Here is a 24365-nt window from a genome sequence, read left to right as displayed (position 1 = left end):
CTATAGACAGACAGGCTCTAACAACCAGATACTGTTAGCCCTATAGACAGACAGGCTCTAACAACCAGATACTGTTAGCCCTATAGACAGACAGGCTCTAACAACCAGATACTGTTAGCCCTATAGACAGACAGGCTCTAACAACCAGATACTGTTAGCCCTATAGACAGACAGGCTCTAACAACCAGATACTGTTAGCCCTATAGACAGACAGGCTCTAACAACCAGATACTGTTAGCCCTATAGACAGACAGGCTCTAACAACCAGATACTGTTAGCCCTATAGACAGACAGGCTCTAACAACCAGATACTGTTAGCCCTATAGACAGACAGGCTCTAACAACCAGATACTGTTAGCCCTATAGACAGACAGGCTCTAACAACCAGATACTGTTAGCCCTATAGACAGACAGGCTCTAACAACCAGATACTGTTAGCCCTATAGACAGACAGGCTCTAACAACCAGATACTGTTAGCCCTATAGACAGACAGGCTCTAACAACCAGATACTGTTAGCCCTATAGACAGCGGCTCTAACAACCAGATACTGTTAGCCCTATAGACAGACAGGCTCTAACAACCAGATACTGTTAGCCCTATAGACAGACAGGCTCTAACAACCAGATACTGTTAGCCCTATAGACAGACAGGCTCTAACAACCAGATACTGTTAGCCCTATAGACAGACAGGCTCTAACAACCAGATACTGTTAGCCCTATAGACAGACAGGCTCTAACAACCAGATACTGTTAGCCCTATAGACAGACAGGCTCTAACAACCAGATACTGTTAGCCCTATAGACAGACAGGCTCTAACAACCAGATACTGTTAGCCCTATAGACAGACAGGCTCTAACAACCAGATACTGTTAGCCCTATAGACAGACAGGCTCTAACAACCAGATACTGTTAGCCCTATAGACAGACAGGCTCTAACAACCAGATACTGTTAGCCCTATAGACAGACAGGCTCTAACAACCAGATACTGTTAGCCCTATAGACAGACAGGCTCTAACAACCAGATACTGTTAGCCCTATAGACAGACAGGCTCTAACAACCAGATACTGTTAGCCCTATAGACAGACAGGCTCTAACAACCAGATACTGTTAGCCCTATAGACAGACAGGCTCTAACAACCAGATACTGTTAGCCCTATAGACAGACAGGCTCTAACAACCAGATACTGTTAGCCCTATAGACAGACAGGCTCTAACAACCAGATACTGTTAGCCCTATAGACAGACAGGCTCTAACAACCAGATACTGTTAGCCCTATAGACAGACAGGCTCTAACAACCAGATACTGTTAGCCCTATAGACAGACAGGCTCTAACAACCAGATACTGTTAGCCCTATAGACAGACAGGCTCTAACAACCAGATACTGTTAGCCCTATAGACAGACAGGCTCTAACAACCAGATACTGTTAGCCCTATAGACAGACAGGCTCTAACAACCAGATACTGTTAGCCCTATAGACAGACAGGCTCTAACAACCAGATACTGTTAGCCCTATAGACAGACAGGCTCTAACAACCAGATACTGTTAGCCCTATAGACAGACAGGCTCTAACAACCAGATACTGTTAGCCCTATAGACAGGCTCTAACAACCAGATACTGTTAGCCCTATAGACAGACAGGCTCTAACAACCAGATACTGTTAGCCCTATAGACAGACAGGCTCTAACAACCAGATACTGTTAGCCCTATAGACAGACAGGCTCTAACAACCAGATACTGTTAGCCCTATAGACAGACAGGCTCTAACAACCAGATACTGTTAGCCCTATAGACAGACAGGCTCTAACAACCAGATACTGTTAGCCCTATAGACAGACAGGCTCTAACAACCAGATACTGTTAGCCCTATAGACAGACAGGCTCTAACAACCAGATACTGTTAGCCCTATAGACAGACAGGCTCTAACAACCAGATACTGTTAGCCCTATAGACAGACAGGCTCTAACAACCAGATACTGTTAGCCCTATAGACAGACAGGCTCTAACAACCAGATACTGTTAGCCCTATAGACAGACAGGCTCTAACAACCAGATACTGTTAGCCCTATAGACAGACAGGCTCTAACAACCAGATACTGTTAGCCCTATAGACAGACAGGCTCTAACAACCAGATACTGTTAGCCCTATAGACAGACAGGCTCTAACAACCAGATACTGTTAGCCCTATAGACAGACAGGCTCTAACAACCAGATACTGTTAGCCCTATAGACAGACAGGCTCTAACAACCAGATACTGTTAGCCCTATAGACAGACAGGCTCTAACAACCAGATACTGTTAGCCCTATAGACAGACAGGCTCTAACAACCAGATACTGTTAGCCCTATAGACAGACAGGCTCTAACAACCAGATACTGTTAGCCCTATAGACAGACAGGCTCTAACAACCAGATACTGTTAGCCCTATAGACAGACAGGCTCTAACAACCAGATACTGTTAGCCCTATAGACAGACAGGCTCTAACAACCAGATACTGTTAGCCCTATAGACAGACAGGCTCTAACAACCAGATACTGTTAGCCCTATAGACAGACAGGCTCTAACAACCAGATACTGTTAGCCCTATAGACAGACAGGCTCTAACAACCAGATACTGTTAGCCCTATAGACAGACAGGCTCTAACAACCAGATACTGTTAGCCCTATAGACAGACAGGCTCTAACAACCAGATACTGTTAGCCCTATAGACAGACAGGCTCTAACAACCAGATACTGTTAGCCCTATAGACAGACAGGCTCTAACAACCAGATACTGTTAGCCCTATAGACAGACAGGCTCTAACAACCAGATACTGTTAGCCCTATAGACAGACAGGCTCTAACAACCAGATACTGTTAGCCCTATAGACAGACAGGCTCTAACAACCAGATACTGTTAGCCCTATAGACAGACAGGCTCTAACAACCAGATACTGTTAGCCCTATAGACAGACAGGCTCTAACAACCAGATACTGTTAGCCCTATAGACAGACAGGCTCTAACAACCAGATACTGTTAGCCCTATAGACAGACAGGCTCTAACAACCAGATACTGTTAGCCCTATAGACAGACAGGCTCTAACAACCAGATACTGTTAGCCCTATAGACAGACAGGCTCTAACAACCAGATACTGTTAGCCCTATAGACAGACAGGCTCTAACAACCAGATACTGTTAGCCCTATAGACAGACAGGCTCTAACAACCAGATACTGTTAGCCCTATAGACAGACAGGCTCTAACAACCAGATACTGTTAGCCCTATAGACAGACAGGCTCTAACAACCAGATACTGTTAGCCCTATAGACAGACAGGCTCTAACAACCAGATACTGTTAGCCCTATAGACAGACAGGCTCTAACAACCAGATACTGTTAGCCCTATAGACAGACAGGCTCTAACAACCAGATACTGTTAGCCCTATAGACAGACAGGCTCTAACAACCAGATACTGTTAGCCCTATAGACAGACAGGCTCTAACAACCAGATACTGTTAGCCCTATAGACAGACAGGCTCTAACAACCAGATACTGTTAGCCCTATAGACAGAGGCTCTAACAACCAGATACTGTTAGCCCTATAGACAGACAGGCTCTAACAACCAGATACTGTTAGCCCTATAGACAGACAGGCTCTAACAACCAGATACTGTTAGCCCTATAGACAGACAGGCTCTAACAACCAGATACTGTTAGCCCTATAGACAGACAGGCTCTAACAACCAGATACTGTTAGCCCTATAGACAGACAGGCTCTAACAACCAGATACTGTTAGCCCTATAGACAGACAGGCTCTAACAACCAGATACTGTTAGCCCTATAGACAGACAGGCTCTAACAACCAGATACTGTTAGCCCTATAGACAGACAGGCTCTAACAACCAGATACTGTTAGCCCTATAGACAGACAGGCTCTAACAACCAGATACTGTTAGCCCTATAGACAGACAGGCTCTAACAACCAGATACTGTTAGCCCTATAGACAGACAGGCTCTAACAACCAGATACTGTTAGCCCTATAGACAGAAGGCTCTAACAACCAGATACTGTTAGCCCTATAGACAGACAGGCTCTAACAACCAGATACTGTTAGCCCTATAGACAGACAGGCTCTAACAACCAGATACTGTTAGCCCTATAGACAGACAGGCTCTAACAACCAGATACTGTTAGCCCTATAGACAGACAGGCTCTAACAACCAGATACTGTTAGCCCTATAGACAGACAGGCTCTAACAACCAGATACTGTTAGCCCTATAGACAGACAGGCTCTAACAACCAGATACTGTTAGCCCTATAGACAGACAGGCTCTAACAACCAGATACTGTTAGCCCTATAGACAGACAGGCTCTAACAACCAGATACTGTTAGCCCTATAGACAGACAGGCTCTAACAACCAGATACTGTTAGCCCTATAGACAGACAGGCTCTAACAACCAGATACTGTTAGCCCTATAGACAGACAGGCTCTAACAACCAGATACTGTTAGCCCTATAGACAGACAGGCTCTAACAACCAGATACTGTTAGCCCTATAGACAGACAGGCTCTAACAACCAGATACTGTTAGCCCTATAGACAGACAGGCTCTAACAACCAGATACTGTTAGCCCTATAGACAGACAGGCTCTAACAACCAGATACTGTTAGCCCTATAGACAGACAGGCTCTAACAACCAGATACTGTTAGCCCTATAGACAGACAGGCTCTAACAACCAGATACTGTTAGCCCTATAGACAGACAGGCTCTAACAACCAGATACTGTTAGCCCTATAGACAGACAGGCTCTAACAACCAGATACTGTTAGCCCTATAGACAGACAGGCTCTAACAACCAGATACTGTTAGCCCTATAGACAGACAGGCTCTAACAACCAGATACTGTTAGCCCTATAGACAGACAGGCTCTAACAACCAGATACTGTTAGCCCTATAGACAGACAGGCTCTAACAACCAGATACTGTTAGCCCTATAGACAGACAGGCTCTAACAACCAGATACTGTTAGCCCTATAGACAGACAGGCTCTAACAACCAGATACTGTTAGCCCTATAGACAGACAGGCTCTAACAACCAGATACTGTTAGCCCTATAGACAGACAGGCTCTAACAACCAGATACTGTTAGCCCTATAGACAGACAGGCTCTAACAACCAGATACTGTTAGCCCTATAGACAGACAGGCTCTAACAACCAGATACTGTTAGCCCTATAGACAGACAGGCTCTAACAACCAGATACTGTTAGCCCTATAGACAGACAGGCTCTAACAACCAGATACTGTTAGCCCTATAGACAGACAGGCTCTAACAACCAGATACTGTTAGCCCTATAGACAGACAGGCTCTAACAACCAGATACTGTTAGCCCTATAGACAGACAGGCTCTAACAACCAGATACTGTTAGCCCTATAGACAGACAGGCTCTAACAACCAGATACTGTTAGCCCTATAGACAGACAGGCTCTAACAACCAGATACTGTTAGCCCTATAGACAGACAGGCTCTAACAACCAGATACTGTTAGCCCTATAGACAGACAGGCTCTAACAACCAGATACTGTTAGCCCTATAGACAGACAGGCTCTAACAACCAGATACTGTTAGCCCTATAGACAGACAGGCTCTAACAACCAGATACTGTTAGCCCTATAGACAGGCTCTAACAACCAGATACTGTTAGCCCTATAGACAGACAGGCTCTAACAACCAGATACTGTTAGCCCTATAGACAGACAGGCTCTAACAACCAGATACTGTTAGCCCTATAGACAGACAGGCTCTAACAACCAGATACTGTTAGCCCTATAGACAGACAGGCTCTAACAACCAGATACTGTTAGCCCTATAGACAGACAGGCTCTAACAACCAGATACTGTTAGCCCTATAGACAGACAGGCTCTAACAACCAGATACTGTTAGCCCTATAGACAGACAGGCTCTAACAACCAGATACTGTTAGCCCTATAGACAGACAGGCTCTAACAACCAGATACTGTTAGCCCTATAGACAGACAGGCTCTAACAACCAGATACTGTTAGCCCTATAGACAGACAGGCTCTAACAACCAGATACTGTTAGCCCTATAGACAGACAGGCTCTAACAACCAGATACTGTTAGCCCTATAGACAGACAGGCTCTAACAACCAGATACTGTTAGCCCTATAGACAGACAGGCTCTAACAACCAGATACTGTTAGCCCTATAGACAGACAGGCTCTAACAACCAGATACTGTTAGCCCTATAGACAGACAGGCTCTAACAACCAGATACTGTTAGCCCTATAGACAGACAGGCTCTAACAACCAGATACTGTTAGCCCTATAGACAGACAGGCTCTAACAACCAGATACTGTTAGCCCTATAGACAACAGGCTCTAACAACCAGATACTGTTAGCCCTATAGACAGACAGGCTCTAACAACCAGATACTGTTAGCCCTATAGACAGACAGGCTCTAACAACCAGATACTGTTAGCCCTATAGACAGACAGGCTCTAACAACCAGATACTGTTAGCCCTATAGACAGACAGGCTCTAACAACCAGATACTGTTAGCCCTATAGACAGGCTCTAACAACCAGATACTGTTAGCCCTATAGACAGACAGGCTCTAACAACCAGATACTGTTAGCCCTATAGACAGACAGGCTCTAACAACCAGATACTGTTAGCCCTATAGACAGACAGGCTCTAACAACCAGATACTGTTAGCCCTATAGACAGACAGGCTCTAACAACCAGATACTGTTAGCCCTATAGACAGACAGGCTCTAACAACCAGATACTGTTAGCCCTATAGACAGACAGGCTCTAACAACCAGATACTGTTAGCCCTATAGACAGACAGGCTCTAACAACCAGATACTGTTAGCCCTATAGACAGACAGGCTCTAACAACCAGATACTGTTAGCCCTATAGACAGACAGGCTCTAACAACCAGATACTGTTAGCCCTATAGACAGGCTCTAACAACCAGATACTGTTAGCCCTATAGACAGACAGGCTCTAACAACCAGATACTGTTAGCCCTATAGACAGACAGCTCTAACAACCAGATACTGTTAGCCCTATAGACAGACAGGCTCTAACAACCAGATACTGTTAGCCCTATAGACAGACAGGCTCTAACAACCAGATACTGTTAGCCCTATAGACAGGCTCTAACAACCAGATACTGTTAGCCCTATAGACAGACAGGCTCTAACAACCAGATACTGTTAGCCCTATAGACAGACAGGCTCTAACAACCAGATACTGTTAGCCCTATAGACAGACAGGCTCTAACAACCAGATACTGTTAGCCCTATAGACAGACAGGCTCTAACAACCAGATACTGTTAGCCCTATAGACAGGCTCTAACAACCAGATACTGTTAGCCCTATAGACAGACAGGCTCTAACAACCAGATACTGTTAGCCCTATAGACAGACAGGCTCTAACAACCAGATACTGTTAGCCCTATAGACAGACAGGCTCTAACAACCAGATACTGTTAGCCCTATAGACAGACAGGCTCTAACAACCAGATACTGTTAGCCCTATAGACAGACAGGCTCTAACAACCAGATACTGTTAGCCCTATAGACAGACAGGCTCTAACAACCAGATACTGTTAGCCCTATAGACAGACAGCTCTAACAACCAGATACTGTTAGCCCTATAGACAGACAGGCTCTAACAACCAGATACTGTTAGCCCTATAGACAGACAGGCTCTAACAACCAGATACTGTTAGCCCTATAGACAGACAGGCTCTAACAACCAGATACTGTTAGCCCTATAGACAGACAGGCTCTAACAACCAGATACTGTTAGCCCTATAGACAGACAGGCTCTAACAACCAGATACTGTTAGCCCTATAGACAGACAGGCTCTAACAACCAGATACTGTTAGCCCTATAGACAGACAGGCTCTAACAACCAGATACTGTTAGCCCTATAGACAGACAGGCTCTAACAACCAGATACTGTTAGCCCTATAGACAGACAGGCTCTAACAACCAGATACTGTTAGCCCTATAGACAGACAGGCTCTAACAACCAGATACTGTTAGCCCTATAGACAGACAGGCTCTAACAACCAGATACTGTTAGCCCTATAGACAGACAGGCTCTAACAACCAGATACTGTTAGCCCTATAGACAGACAGGCTCTAACAACCAGATACTGTTAGCCCTATAGACAGACAGGCTCTAACAACCAGATACTGTTAGCCCTATAGACAGACAGGCTCTAACAACCAGATACTGTTAGCCCTATAGACAGACAGGCTCTAACAACCAGATACTGTTAGCCCTATAGACAGACAGGCTCTAACAACCAGATACTGTTAGCCCTATAGACAGACAGGCTCTAACAACCAGATACTGTTAGCCCTATAGACAGACAGGCTCTAACAACCAGATACTGTTAGCCCTATAGACAGACAGGCTCTAACAACCAGATACTGTTAGCCCTATAGACAGACAGGCTCTAACAACCAGATACTGTTAGCCCTATAGACAGACAGGCTCTAACAACCAGATACTGTTAGCCCTATAGACAGACAGGCTCTAACAACCAGATACTGTTAGCCCTATAGACAGGCTCTAACAACCAGATACTGTTAGCCCTATAGACAGACAGGCTCTAACAACCAGATACTGTTAGCCCTATAGACAGACAGGCTCTAACAACCAGATACTGTTAGCCCTATAGACAGACAGGCTCTAACAACCAGATACTGTTAGCCCTATAGACAGACAGGCTCTAACAACCAGATACTGTTAGCCCTATAGACAGACAGGCTCTAACAACCAGATACTGTTAGCCCTATAGACAGACAGGCTCTAACAACCAGATACTGTTAGCCCTATAGACAGACAGGCTCTAACAACCAGATACTGTTAGCCCTATAGACAGACAGGCTCTAACAACCAGATACTGTTAGCCCTATAGACAGACAGGCTCTAACAACCAGATACTGTTAGCCCTATAGACAGACAGGCTCTAACAACCAGATACTGTTAGCCCTATAGACAGACAGGCTCTAACAACCAGATACTGTTAGCCCTATAGACAGACAGGCTCTAACAACCAGATACTGTTAGCCCTATAGACAGACAGGCTCTAACAACCAGATACTGTTAGCCCTATAGACAGACAGGCTCTAACAACCAGATACTGTTAGCCCTATAGACAGACAGGCTCTAACAACCAGATACTGTTAGCCCTATAGACAGACAGGCTCTAACAACCAGATACTGTTAGCCCTATAGACAGACAGGCTCTAACAACCAGATACTGTTAGCCCTATAGACAGACAGGCTCTAACAACCAGATACTGTTAGCCCTATAGACAGGCTCTAACAACCAGATACTGTTAGCCCTATAGACAGACAGGCTCTAACAACCAGATACTGTTAGCCCTATAGACAGGCTCTAACAACCAGATACTGTTAGCCCTATAGACAGACAGGCTCTAACAACCAGATACTGTTAGCCCTATAGACAGACAGGCTCTAACAACCAGATACTGTTAGCCCTATAGACAGACAGGCTCTAACAACCAGATACTGTTAGCCCTATAGACAGACAGGCTCTAACAACCAGATACTGTTAGCCCTATAGACAGACAGGCTCTAACAACCAGATACTGTTAGCCCTATAGACAGACAGGCTCTAACAACCAGATACTGTTAGCCCTATAGACAGACAGGCTCTAACAACCAGATACTGTTAGCCCTATAGACAGACAGGCTCTAACAACCAGATACTGTTAGCCCTATAGACAGACAGGCTCTAACAACCAGATACTGTTAGCCCTATAGACAGACAGGCTCTAACAACCAGATACTGTTAGCCCTATAGACAGACAGGCTCTAACAACCAGATACTGTTAGCCCTATAGACAGACAGGCTCTAACAACCAGATACTGTTAGCCCTATAGACAGACAGGCTCTAACAACCAGATACTGTTAGCCCTATAGACAGACAGGCTCTAACAACCAGATACTGTTAGCCCTATAGACAGACAGGCTCTAACAACCAGATACTGTTAGCCCTATAGACAGACAGGCTCTAACAACCAGATACTGTTAGCCCTATAGACAGACAGGCTCTAACAACCAGATACTGTTAGCCCTATAGACAGACAGGCTCTAACAACCAGATACTGTTAGCCCTATAGACAGACAGGCTCTAACAACCAGATACTGTTAGCCCTATAGACAGACAGGCTCTAACAACCAGATACTGTTAGCCCTATAGACAGACAGGCTCTAACAACCAGATACTGTTAGCCCTATAGACAGACAGGCTCTAACAACCAGATACTGTTAGCCCTATAGACAGACAGGCTCTAACAACCAGATACTGTTAGCCCTATAGACAGACAGGCTCTAACAACCAGATACTGTTAGCCCTATAGACAGACAGGCTCTAACAACCAGATACTGTTAGCCCTATAGACAGACAGGCTCTAACAACCAGATACTGTTAGCCCTATAGACAGACAGGCTCTAACAACCAGATACTGTTAGCCCTATAGACAGACAGGCCCTAAGACGGCCTAACAACCAGATACTGTTAGCCCTATAGACAGACAGGCTCTAACAACCAGATACTGTTAGCCCTATAGACAGACAGGCTCTAACAACCAGATACTGTTAGCCCTATAGACAGACAGGCTCTAACAACCAGATACTGTTAGCCCTATAGACAGACAGGCTCTAACAACCAGATACTGTTAGCCCTATAGACAGACAGGCTCTAACAACCAGATACTGTTAGCCCTATAGACAGACAGGCTCTAACAACCAGATACTGTTAGCCCTATAGACAGACAGGCTCTAACAACCAGATACTGTTAGCCCTATAGACAGACAGGCTCTAACAACCAGATACTGTTAGCCCTATAGACAGACAGGCTCTAACAACCAGATACTGTTAGCCCTATAGACAGACAGGCTCTAACAACCAGATACTGTTAGCCCTATAGACAGACAGGCTCTAACAACCAGATACTGTTAGCCCTATAGACAGACAGGCTCTAACAACCAGATACTGTTAGCCCTATAGACAGACAGGCTCTAACAACCAGATACTGTTAGCCCTATAGACAGACAGGCTCTAACAACCAGATACTGTTAGCCCTATAGACAGACAGGCTCTAACAACCAGATACTGTTAGCCCTATAGACAGACAGGCTCTAACAACCAGATACTGTTAGCCCTATAGACAGACAGGCTCTAACAACCAGATACTGTTAGCCCTATAGACAGACAGGCTCTAACAACCAGATACTGTTAGCCCTATAGACAGACAGGCTCTAACAACCAGATACTGTTAGCCCTATAGACAGACAGGCTCTAACAACCAGATACTGTTAGCCCTATAGACAGACAGGCTCTAACAACCAGATACTGTTAGCCCTATAGACAGACAGGCTCTAACAACCAGATACTGTTAGCCCTATAGACAGACAGGCTCTAACAACCAGATACTGTTAGCCCTATAGACAGACAGGCTCTAACAACCAGATACTGTTAGCCCTATAGACAGGCTCTAACAACCAGATACTGTTAGCCCTATAGACAGACAGGCTCTAACAACCAGATACTGTTAGCCCTATAGACAGACAGGCTCTAACAACCAGATACTGTTAGCCCTATAGACAGACAGGCTCTAACAACCAGATACTGTTAGCCCTATAGACAGACAGGCTCTAACAACCAGATACTGTTAGCCCTATAGACAGACAGGCTCTAACAACCAGATACTGTTAGCCCTATAGACAGGCTCTAACAACCAGATACTGTTAGCCCTATAGACAGACAGGCTCTAACAACCAGATACTGTTAGCCCTATAGACAGACAGGCTCTAACAACCAGATACTGTTAGCCCTATAGACAGGCTCTAACAACCAGATACTGTTAGCCCTATAGACAGACAGGCTCTAACAACCAGATACTGTTAGCCCTATAGACAGACAGGCTCTAACAACCAGATACTGTTAGCCCTATAGACAGGCTCTAACAACCAGATACTGTTAGCCCTATAGACAGGCTCTAACAACCAGATACTGTTAGCCCTATAGACAGACAGGCTCTAACAACCAGATACTGTTAGCCCTATAGACAGACAGGCTCTAACAACCAGATACTGTTAGCCCTATAGACAGACAGGCTCTAACAACCAGATACTGTTAGCCCTATAGACAGACAGGCTCTAACAACCAGATACTGTTAGCCCTATAGACAGACAGGCTCTAACAACCAGATACTGTTAGCCCTATAGACAGACAGGCTCTAACAACCAGATACTGTTAGCCCTATAGACAGACAGGCTCTAACAACCAGATACTGTTAGCCCTATAGACAGACAGGCTCTAACAACCAGATACTGTTAGCCCTATAGACAGACAGGCTCTAACAACCAGATACTGTTAGCCCTATAGACAGACAGGCTCTAACAACCAGATACTGTTAGCCCTATAGACAGGCTCTAACAACCAGATACTGTTAGCCCTATAGACAGACAGGCTCTAACAACCAGATACTGTTAGCCCTATAGACAGACAGGCTCTAACAACCAGATACTGTTAGCCCTATAGACAGACAGGCTCTAACAACCAGATACTGTTAGCCCTATAGACAGACAGGCTCTAACAACCAGATACTGTTAGCCCTATAGACAGACAGGCTCTAACAACCAGATACTGTTAGCCCTATAGACAGACAGGCTCTAACAACCAGATACTGTTAGCCCTATAGACAGACAGGCTCTAACAACCAGATACTGTTAGCCCTATAGACAGACAGGCTCTAACAACCAGATACTGTTAGCCCTATAGACAGACAGGCTCTAACAACCAGATACTGTTAGCCCTATAGACAGACAGGCTCTAACAACCAGATACTGTTAGCCCTATAGACAGACAGGCTCTAACAACCAGATACTGTTAGCCCTATAGACAGACAGGCTCTAACAACCAGATACTGTTAGCCCTATAGACAGGCTCTAACAACCAGATACTGTTAGCCCTATAGACAGACAGGCTCTAACAACCAGATACTGTTAGCCCTATAGACAGACAGGCTCTAACAACCAGATACTGTTAGCCCTATAGACAGACAGGCTCTAACAACCAGATACTGTTAGCCCTATAGACAGACAGGCTCTAACAACCAGATACTGTTAGCCCTATAGACAGACAGGCTCTAACAACCAGATACTGTTAGCCCTATAGACAGACAGGCTCTAACAACCAGATACTGTTAGCCCTATAGACAGACAGGCTCTAACAACCAGATACTGTTAGCCCTATAGACAGACAGGCTCTAACAACCAGATACTGTTAGCCCTATAGACAGACAGGCTCTAACAACCAGATACTGTTAGCCCTATAGACAGACAGGCTCTAACAACCAGATACTGTTAGCCCTATAGACAGACAGGCTCTAACAACCAGATACTGTTAGCCCTATAGACGACAGGCTCTAACAACCAGATACTGTTAGCCCTATAGACAGACAGGCTCTAACAACCAGATACTGTTAGCCCTATAGACAGACAGGCTCTAACAACCAGATACTGTTAGCCCTATAGACAGACAGGCTCTAACAACCAGATACTGTTAGCCCTATAGACAGACAGGCTCTAACAACCAGATACTGTTAGCCCTATAGACAGACAGGCTCTAACAACCAGATACTGTTAGCCCTATAGACAGACAGGCTCTAACAACCAGATACTGTTAGCCCTATAGACAGACAGGCTCTAACAACCAGATACTGTTAGCCCTATAGACAGACAGGCTCTAACAACCAGATACTGTTAGCCCTATAGACAGACAGGCTCTAACAACCAGATACTGTTAGCCCTATAGACAGACAGGCTCTAACAACCAGATACTGTTAGCCCTATAGACAGACAGGCTCTAACAACCAGATACTGTTAGCCCTATAGACAGACAGGCTCTAACAACCAGATACTGTTAGCCCTATAGACAGACAGGCTCTAACAACCAGATACTGTTAGCCCTATAGACAGACAGGCTCTAACAACCAGATACTGTTAGCCCTATAGACAGACAGGCTCTAACAACCAGATACTGTTAGCCCTATAGACAGACAGGCTCTAACAACCAGATACTGTTAGCCCTATAGACAGACAGGCTCTAACAACCAGATACTGTTAGCCCTATAGACAGACAGGCTCTAACAACCAGATACTGTTAGCCCTATAGACAGACAGGCTCTAACAACCAGATACTGTTAGCCCTATAGACAACAGGCTCTAACAACCAGATACTGTTAGCCCTATAGACAGACAGGCTCTAACAACCAGATACTGTTAGCCCTATAGACAGACAGGCTCTAACAACCAGATACTGTTAGCCCTATAGACAGACAGGCTCTAACAACCAGATACTGTTAGCCCTATAGACAGACAGGCTCTAACAACCAGATACTGTTAGCCCTATAGACAGACAGGCTCTAACAACCAGATACTGTTAGCCCTATAGACAGACAGGCTCTAACAACCAGATACTGTTAGCCCTATAGACAGGCTCTAACAACCAGATACTGTTAGCCCTATAGACAGGCTCTAACAACCAGATACTGTTAGCCCTATAGACAGACAGGCTCTAACAACCAGATACTGTTAGCCCTATAGACAGACAGGCTCTAACAACCAGATACTGTTAGCCCTATAGACAGGCTCTAACAACCAGATACTGTTAGCCCTATAGACAGACAGGCTCTAACAACCAGATACTGTTAGCCCTATAGACAGACAGGCTCTAACAACCAGATACTGTTAGCCCTATAGACAGACAGGCTCTAACAACCAGATACTGTTAGCCCTATAGACAGACAGGCTCTAACAACCAGATACTGTTAGCCCTATAGACAGACAGGCTCTAACAACCAGATACTGTTAGCCCTATAGACAGACAGGCTCTAACAACCAGATACTGTTAGCCCTATAGACAGGCTCTAACAACCAGATACTGTTAGCCCTATAGACAGGCTCTAACAACCAGATACTGTTAGCCCTATAGACAGAGCTCTAACAACCAGATACTGTTAGCCCTATAGACAGACAGGCTCTAACAACCAGATACTGTTAGCCCTATAGACAGACAGGCTCTAACAACCAGATACTGTTAGCCCTATAGACAGACAGGCTCTAACAACCAGATACTGTTAGCCCTATAGACAGACAGGCTCTAACAACCAGATACTGTTAGCCCTATAGACAGACAGGCTCTAACAACCAGATACTGTTAGCCCTATAGACAGACAGGCTCTAACAACCAGATACTGTTAGCCCTATAGACAGACAGGCTCTAACAACCAGATACTGTTAGCCCTATAGACAGACAGGCTCTAACAACCAGATACTGTTAGCCCTATAGACAGACAGGCTCTAACAACCAGATACTGTTAGCCCTATAGACAGACAGGCTCTAACAACCAGATACTGTTAGCCCTATAGACAGACAGGCTCTAACAACCAGATACTGTTAGCCCTATAGACAGACAGGCTCTAACAACCAGATACTGTTAGCCCTATAGACAGACAGGCTCTAACAACCAGATACTGTTAGCCCTATAGACAGACAGGCTCTAACAACCAGATACTGTTAGCCCTATAGACAGACAGGCTCTAACAACCAGATACTGTTAGCCCTATAGACAGACAGGCTCTAACAACCAGATACTGTTAGCCCTATAGACAGGCTCTAACAACCAGATACTGTTAGCCCTATAGACAGACAGGCTCTAACAACCAGATACTGTTAGCCCTATAGACAGACAGGCTCTAACAACCAGATACTGTTAGCCCTATAGACAGACAGGCTCTAACAACCAGATACTGTTAGCCCTATAGACAGACAGGCTCTAACAACCAGATACTGTTAGCCCTATAGACAGACAGGCTCTAACAACCAGATACTGTTAGCCCTATAGACAGACAGGCTCTAACAACCAGATACTGTTAGCCCTATAGACAGACAGGCTCTAACAACCAGATACTGTTAGCCCTATAGACAGACAGGCTCTAACAACCAGATACTGTTAGCCCTATAGACAGACAGGCTCTAACAACCAGATACTGTTAGCCCTATAGACAGACAGGCTCTAACAACCAGATACTGTTAGCCCTATAGACAGACAGGCTCTAACAACCAGATACTGTTAGCCCTATAGACAGACAGGCTCTAACAACCAGATACTGTTAGCCCTATAGACAGACAGGCTCTAACAACCAGATACTGTTAGCCCTATAGACAGACAGGCTCTAACAACCAGATACTGTTAGCCCTATAGACAGACAGGCTCTAACAACCAGATACTGTTAGCCCTATAGACAGACAGGCTCTAACAACCAGATACTGTTAGCCCTATAGACAGACAGGCTCTAACAACCAGATACTGTTAGCCCTATAGACAGCAGGCTCTAACAACCAGATACTGTTAGCCCTATAGACAGGCTCTAACAACCAGATACTGTTAGCCCTATAGACAGACAGGCTCTAACAACCAGATACTGTTAGCCCTATAGACAGACAGGCTCTAACAACCAGATACTGTTAGCCCTATAGACAGACAGGCTCTAACAACCAGATACTGTTAGCCCTATAGACAGACAGGCTCTAACAACCAGATACTGTTAGCCCTATAGACAGACAGGCTCTAACAACCAGATACTGTTAGCCCTATAGACAGACAGGCTCTAACAACCAGATACTGTTAGCCCTATAGACAGACAGGCTCTAACAACCAGATACTGTTAGCCCTATAGACAGGCTCTAACAACCAGATACTGTTAGCCCTATAGACAGACAGGCTCTAACAACCAGATACTGTTAGCCCTATAGACAGACAGGCTCTAACAACCAGATACTGTTAGCCCTATAGACAGACAGGCTCTAACAACCAGATACTGTTAGCCCTATAGACAGACAGGCTCTAACAACCAGATACTGTTAGCCCTATAGACAGACAGGCTCTAACAACCAGATACTGTTAGCCCTATAGACAGACAGGCTCTAACAACCAGATACTGTTAGCCCTATAGACAGGCTCTAACAACCAGATACTGTTAGCCCTATAGACAGACAGGCTCTAACAACCAGATACTGTTAGCCCTATAGACAGACAGGCTCTAACAACCAGATACTGTTAGCCCTATAGACAGACAGGCTCTAACAACCAGATACTGTTAGCCCTATAGACAGACAGGCTCTAACAACCAGATACTGTTAGCCCTATAGACAGACAGGCTCTAACAACCAGATACTGTTAGCCCTATAGACAGACAGGCTCTAACAACCAGATACTGTTAGCCCTATAGACAGACAGGCTCTAACAACCAGATACTGTTAGCCCTATAGACAGACAGGCTCTAACAACCAGATACTGTTAGCCCTATAGACAGACAGGCTCTAACAACCAGATACTGTTAGCCCTATAGACAGACAGGCTCTAACAACCAGATACTGTTAGCCCTATAGACAGACAGGCTCTAACAACCAGATACTGTTAGCCCTATAGACAGACAGGCTCTAACAACCAGATACTGTTAGCCCTATAGACAGGCTCTAACAACCAGATACTGTTAGCCCTATAGACAGGCTCTAACAACCAGATACTGTTAGCCCTATAGACAGGCTCTAACAACCAGATACTGTTAGCCCTATAGACAGACAGGCTCTAACAACCAGATACTGTTAGCCCTATAGACAGACAGGCTCTAACAACCAGATACTGTTAGCCCTATAGACAGACAGGCTCTAACAACCAGATACTGTTAGCCCTATAGACAGACAGGCTCTAACAACCAGATACTGTTAGCCCTATAGACAGACAGGCTCTAACAACCAGATACTGTTAGCCCTATAGACAGACAGGCTCTAACAACCAGATACTGTTAGCCCTATAGACAGACAGGCTCTAACAACCAGATACTGTTAGCCCTATAGACAGACAGGCTCTAACAACCAGATACTGTTAGCCCTATAGACAGACAGGCTCTAACAACCAGATACTGTTAGCCCTATAGACAGACAGGCTCTAACAACCAGATACTGTTAGCCCTATAGACAGACAGGCTCTAACAACCAGATACTGTTAGCCCTATAGACAGACAGGCTCTAACAACCAGATACTGTTAGCCCTATAGACAGACAGGCTCTAACAACCAGATACTGTTAGCCCTATAGACAGACAGGCTCTAACAACCAGATACTGTTAGCCCTATAGACAGACAGGCTCTAACAACCAGATACTGTTAGCCCTATAGACAGACAGGCTCTAACAACCAGATACTGTTAGCCCTATAGACAGACAGGCTCTAACAACCAGATACTGTTAGCCCTATAGACAGACAGGCTCTAACAACCAGATACTGTTAGCCCTATAGACAGACAGGCTCTAACAACCAGATACTGTTAGCCCTATAGACAGACAGGCTCTAACAACCAGATACTGTTAGCCCTATAGACAGACAGGCTCTAACAACCAGATACTGTTAGCCCTATAGACAGACAGGCTCTAACAACCAGATACTGTTAGCCCTATAGACAGACAGGCTCTAACAACCAGATACTGTTAGCCCTATAGACAGACAGGCTCTAACAACCAGATACTGTTAGCCCTATAGACAGACAGGCTCTAACAACCAGATACTGTTAGCCCTATAGACAGACAGGCTCTAACAACCAGATACTGTTAGCCCTATAGACAGACAGGCTCTAACAACCAGATACTGTTAGCCCTATAGACAGACAGGCTCTAACAACCAGATACTGTTAGCCCTATAGACAGACAGGCTCTAACAACCAGATACTGTTAGCCCTATAGACAGACAGGCTCTAACAACCAGATACTGTTAGCCCTATAGACAGACAGGCTCTAACAACCAGATACTGTTAGCCCTATAGACAGACAGGCTCTAACAACCAGATACTGTTAGCCCTATATCCTTTCCCAACCAGTCAAACAAGGTGTTGTTGTTCTTTCTTCACATTCTCAGTACGGACTTAGAGCCTTTCATCTGTCTAACATCCACAACTTGTTCAGGCTTGCCTTAGTGCTTTCTGATTTTAAATACTGGGGATGTGGTTACGAAGCTCCAGGCTTTAACCACAGAGGCTTGAAAAACAAATATATGGATGGATGGATGGGTGGGTGGGTGGATGGATGGAGGGATGGGTGGATGGGTGGGTGGGTGGATGGATGGGTGGGTGGAGGGGTAGATGGAGGGGTGGGTAGATGGAGGGATGGATGGGTGGGTGGATGGATGGATGGGTGGGTGGATGGATGGGTGGGTGGCTGGGTAGATGGAGGGATGGGTGGGTGGGTGGGTAGGTGGATGGATGGGTGGATGGATGGGTGGGTGGATGGGTGGGTGGAGGGATGGGTGGATGGGTGGGTGGATGGGTGGATGGAGGGATGGAGGGATGGGTGGGTGGGTGGATGGAGGGATGCAAGGATGGATGGGATGGAGGGATGGATGGGTGGATGGAGGGATGGAGGGATGGGTGGGTGGGTGGATGGATGGGATGGATGGGATGGGTGGAGTGGATGGAGGGATGGGTGGAGTGGATGGGTGGGTGGAGGGATGGGTGGGTGGAGGATGGAGTGGATGGAGGGATGGATGGGATGGGTGGAGGGATGGAGGGATGGAGGGATGCAAGGATGGAGGGATGGAGTGGGTGGGTGGGTGGATGGAGGGATGGGTGGGTGGATGGATGGGTGGATGGATGGGATGGGTGGAGGGATGGGTGGATGGGTGGATGGGATGGGTGGGTGGATGGTGGGATGGGTGGATGGAGGGATGGGTGGGTGGGTGGGTGGGTGGATGGATGGGATGGGTGGATGGAGGGATGGGTGGGTGGAGTGGATGGGTGGGTGGAGGGATGGGTGGATGGATGGATGGGTGGGTGGGTGGGATGGGTGGGTGGAGGGATGGGTGGGTGGATGGGATGGGTGGGTGGAGTGGATGGGTGGATGGATGGGTGGATGGATGGAGGGATGGGTGGATGGATGGATGGGTGGAGGGATGGGTGGGTGGAGGGATGGGAGGATGGATGGGATGGGTGGATGGAGGGATGGGTGGAGGGATGGGTGGATGGATGGGTGGGTGGAGGGATGGGTGGATGGAGGGATGGGTGGATGGAGGGATGGGTGGGTGGGTGGATGGGTGGATGGAGGGTGGGTGGATGGAGGGATGGTTGGATGGATGTGTGGGTGGATGGAGGGTGGGTGGGGGATGGGTGGTGGATGGAGGTGGAGGGTGGGTGGATGGAGGGATGGGTGGATGGGTGGATGGATGGATGTGTGGGTGGGTGGGTGGGTGGATGGATGGATGGATGTGTGGGTGGATGGATGGATGATTGATGGGTGGGTGGGTGGGTGGGTGGGTGGATGGATGGATGGATTGATTATATGCTAGTCTCTGACCTCGGGTGAGGGGAAGGCAGTGGGCATCTGGTCCTCCAGGGGGGAGGTGAGCAGGGCGCTGCCCAGGATGGAGATCATGTGCTTGGCCATCAGTTTCTGCTGCTCCAGGGTACAGTGGTTCTCCAGGGACAGGATCACTGGGTACTCTGATGTCTGGGGGAAGACAACAACATAACATTAGCAGTCATGTCTATCTCTACTGGTAATCACAGGGGTCAGGGTCAGGGTTAGGTGTTAGGGTTACCTTGAAGGCGTACTCCATGATGGGTTAGGGTCAGGGGTCAGGGTTAGGGTCAGGGTTATGGTTACCTTGAAGGCGTACTCCATGATGGGTTAGGGTCAGGGTCAGGGGTTAGGGGTCAGGGGTTAGGGTTAGGTGTTATGGTTACCTTGAAGGCGTACTCCTTGATGGGTTAGGGTCAGGGGTCAGGGTTAGGGTCAGGGGTTTGGGTCAGGGGTTAGGGTCAGGGGTTAGGGTCAGGGGTTTGGGTCAGGGGTTAGGGTTCAGGGGTTTGGGTTAGGGTCAGGGGTTAGGGTCAGGGGTTAGGGTCAGGGGTTAGGGTCAGGGTTAGGGGTCAGGGGTTTGGGTTAGGTGTTATGGTTACCTTGAAGGCGTACTCCATGATGGGTTAGGGTCAGGGTTAGGGTCAGGGGTCAGGGGTTAGGGTCAGGGTTAGGGTCAGGGGTTTGGGTCAGGGGTTTGGGTTCAGGGGTTTGGGTTAGGGTCAGGGGTTAGGGTTAGGTCAGGGTTAGGGTCAGGGGTTAGGGTTAGGGTCAGGGGTTAGGGTCAGGGTTAGGGTCAGGGGTTTGGGTTAGGTGTTATGGTTACCTTGAAGGCATACTCCATGATGGGTTAGGGTCAGGGGTCAGGGTCAGGGTTAGGGTCAGGGTCAGGGTTAGGGTTAGGTGTTATGGTTACCTTGAAGGCGTACTCCATGATGGGTTAGGGTCAGGGGTCAGGGTTAGGGTCAGGGTTAGGTGTTATGGTTACCTTGAAGGCGTACTCCATGATGGGTTAGGGTCAGGGGTCAGGGGTCAGGGTTACCTTGAAGGCGTACTCCATGATGGGTTAGGGTCAGGGTCAGGGTTAGGGTCAGGGTTAGGGTCAGGGGTTAGGGTTACCTTGAAGGCGTACTCCATGATGGGTTAGGGTCAGGGTCAGGGTTAGGGTCAGGGTCAGGGGTCAGGGGTCAGGGTTACCTTGAAGGCGTACTCCTTGATGGGTTAGGGTCAGGGGTCAGGGGTCAGGGTTACCTTGAAGGCGTACTCCATGATGGGTTAGGGTCAGGGGTCAGGGGTCAGGGTTACCTTGAAGGCGTACTCCATGATGGGTTAGGGTCAGGGGTCAGGGTTACCTTGAAGGCGTACTCCTTGATGGGTTAGGGTCAGGGGTCAGGGTTACCTTGAAGGCGTACTCCTTGATGGGTTAGGGTCAGGGGTCAGGGGTCAGGGTTACCTTGAAGGCGTACTCCATGATGGGTTAGGGTCAGGGGTCAGGGTTACCTTGAAGGCGTACTCCTTGATGGGTTAGGGTCAGGGGTCAGGGTTACCTTGAAGGCGTACTCCTTGATGGGTTAGGGTCAGGGGTCAGGGTTACCTTGAAGGCGTACTCCTTGATGGGTTAGGGTCAGGGGTCAGGGTTACCTTGAAGGCGTACTCCTTGATGGGTTAGGGTCAGGGGTCAGGGTTACCTTGAAGGCGTACTCCATGATGGGTTAGGGTCAGGGGTCAGGGTTACCTTGAAGGCGTACTCCTTGATGGGTTAGGGTCAGGGGTCAGGGGTCAGGGTTACCTTGAAGGCGTACTCCATGATGGGTTAGGGTCAGGGGTCAGGGGTTAGGGTTACCTTGAAGGCGTACTCCATGATGGGTTAGGGTCAGGGGTCAGGGGTTAGGGTTACCTTGAAGGCGTACTCCATGATGGGTTAGGGTCAGGGGTCAGGGGTCAGGGTTACCTTGAAGGCGTACTCCTTGATGGGTCAGGGTCAGGGGTCAGGGGTCAGGGTTACCTTGAAGGCGTACTCCTTGATGGGTTAGGGTCAGGGGTCAGGGTTACCTTGAAGGCGTACTCCTTGATAGCCTTGATGACGTCTTTAAACAGGACCTTGGAGGTGAGGGTGTGGCCGTGGTAGATGATTGGCTCCCCCTGGGCCCCGTCCCAACAGTCTAACTCCACACAGCGACAACTCTTCATCAGGGCCCTAAAGACCACATCACAAACATACATTACTTCTAGTATCTCTAGTACTGTATCTAGTACTATATCTATTATATCCACTACTGCATCTAGTACTACATCTACTATATCTAGTACTGTATCTAGTACAATATCAATTATATCTAGAACTGTATCTAGAACTACATCTACTATATCTAATACTGTATCTAGTACAATATCTATTATATCTACTACTGTATCTAGTACTATATTAATTATAGTACTGTATCTAGTACTACATCTACTATGTCTACTACTGTATCTAGTACAATATGTTCTATATCTAGTACTGCATCTAGTACTTTATCTCTATCTAGTACTATATCTATTATATATAGTACTGTATCTAGAACTGTATCTAGTACTACATCTATTATATATAGTAATGTATCTAGTACCACATCTACTATATCTAATACTGTATCTAGTACAATATCTATTATATCTAGTACTATATCACTATATCTATTATATCTAGTACTGTATCTAGTACTATATATATTATATCTAGTACTGTATCTAGTACTATATCTACTATATCTAGTACTGTATCTAGGACAATATCTACTATATCTAGTACTGTATCTGTTTCTAGTACTATATCTATTATATATATATTACTATATCTATATCTACTACTATATCTACTGTATCTAGTACTGTGTCTGTATCTAGTACACTATCTACTATTAAGAGTACCGTATCTGTATCTAGTACAATATCTGCTATATATAGTATTGTATCTGTATCTAGTACTATATCTACTGTATCTATTACCGTATCTGTATTGAGTACTATATCCACTGTATCTAGTACTATATCTGTATCTAGTACTATATCTACTATTGTCACGTCCTGACCAGTAAAAGGGGTTATTTGTCATTGTAGTTTGGTCAGGGCGTGGCAGGGGGTGTTTGTTTTGTGTGTTTTGGTGTTTTTGGTTTTATGTTTTCTATTTCTATGTTTAAATCTAGTTTTCTATTTCTATGTTTGGTCTATGCTGGTTGTCGTTGTCTCTAATTGGAGGCCATATTTAGTAAAGGTTTGTTTCCCTTGTGTTTTGAGGGTGGTTATTTCCTGTATAGTCTGTGCACCTTATGGGACTGTTTCGTCGTACGTTTATTTTGTTTAAGTGTTATCTTTAAATAAATTAAGTATGAGCACTTTACCCGCTGCGCCTTGGTCCAATCCTTACGACGCCCCTGACAACTATATCTCTATATAGGACAATATCTACTATATCTAGTACTGTATCTATCTACTATATCAACTATATCTCTATATAGCACAATATCTACTATATCTAGTACTGTATCTATCTACTATATCTACTATATCTAGTACTATATCTGTATCTAGTACTATATCTACTATATCTAGTAATATATCTCTATCTAGTACAATATCTACTATATCTAGTAAATCAAATCAAATCACATTTTATTTGTCACATACACATGGTGAGCAGATGTTAATGTGAGTGTAGCGAAATGCTTTTGCTTCTAGTTCTGACAGTGCAGTAATATCTAAAAAGTAATCTAACAATTCCCCAACAACTACCTAATACACACACATCTAAAGGGGTGAATGAGAATATGTACATATAAGTATATGGATGAGCGATAGGCGAACAGCATAGGCAAGGTGCAATAGATG

At 45.9% G+C, this 24365-nt stretch overlaps 1 protein-coding gene across 1 annotated transcript in view; it reads right to left on the bottom strand.

Annotated features, from left to right (window-relative positions):
• The window catches only part of LOC106579767 (1-phosphatidylinositol 4,5-bisphosphate phosphodiesterase delta-1), a 133087-nt gene that overhangs the window by 34744 nt on the left and 73978 nt on the right, over positions 1-24365 (bottom strand). The window contains exons 7-8 of the mRNA XM_082966031.1: positions 22548-22692; positions 20493-20645 (exon numbers count right to left, since the gene is read on the bottom strand). Coding sequence (XP_082822157.1) covers positions 20493-20645; positions 22548-22692 — 298 coding nt within the window. The remainder of the gene's footprint in view (positions 1-20492; positions 20646-22547; positions 22693-24365) is intronic.

The sequence above is a fragment of the Salmo salar genome, chromosome 19 (genome assembly GCF_965601325.2).
Source record: "Salmo salar chromosome 19, fSalSal1, whole genome shotgun sequence".
Taxonomy (NCBI): Eukaryota; Metazoa; Chordata; class Actinopteri; order Salmoniformes; family Salmonidae; genus Salmo; species Salmo salar.
This window is presented reverse-complemented; position numbering and strand designations above follow the sequence as displayed.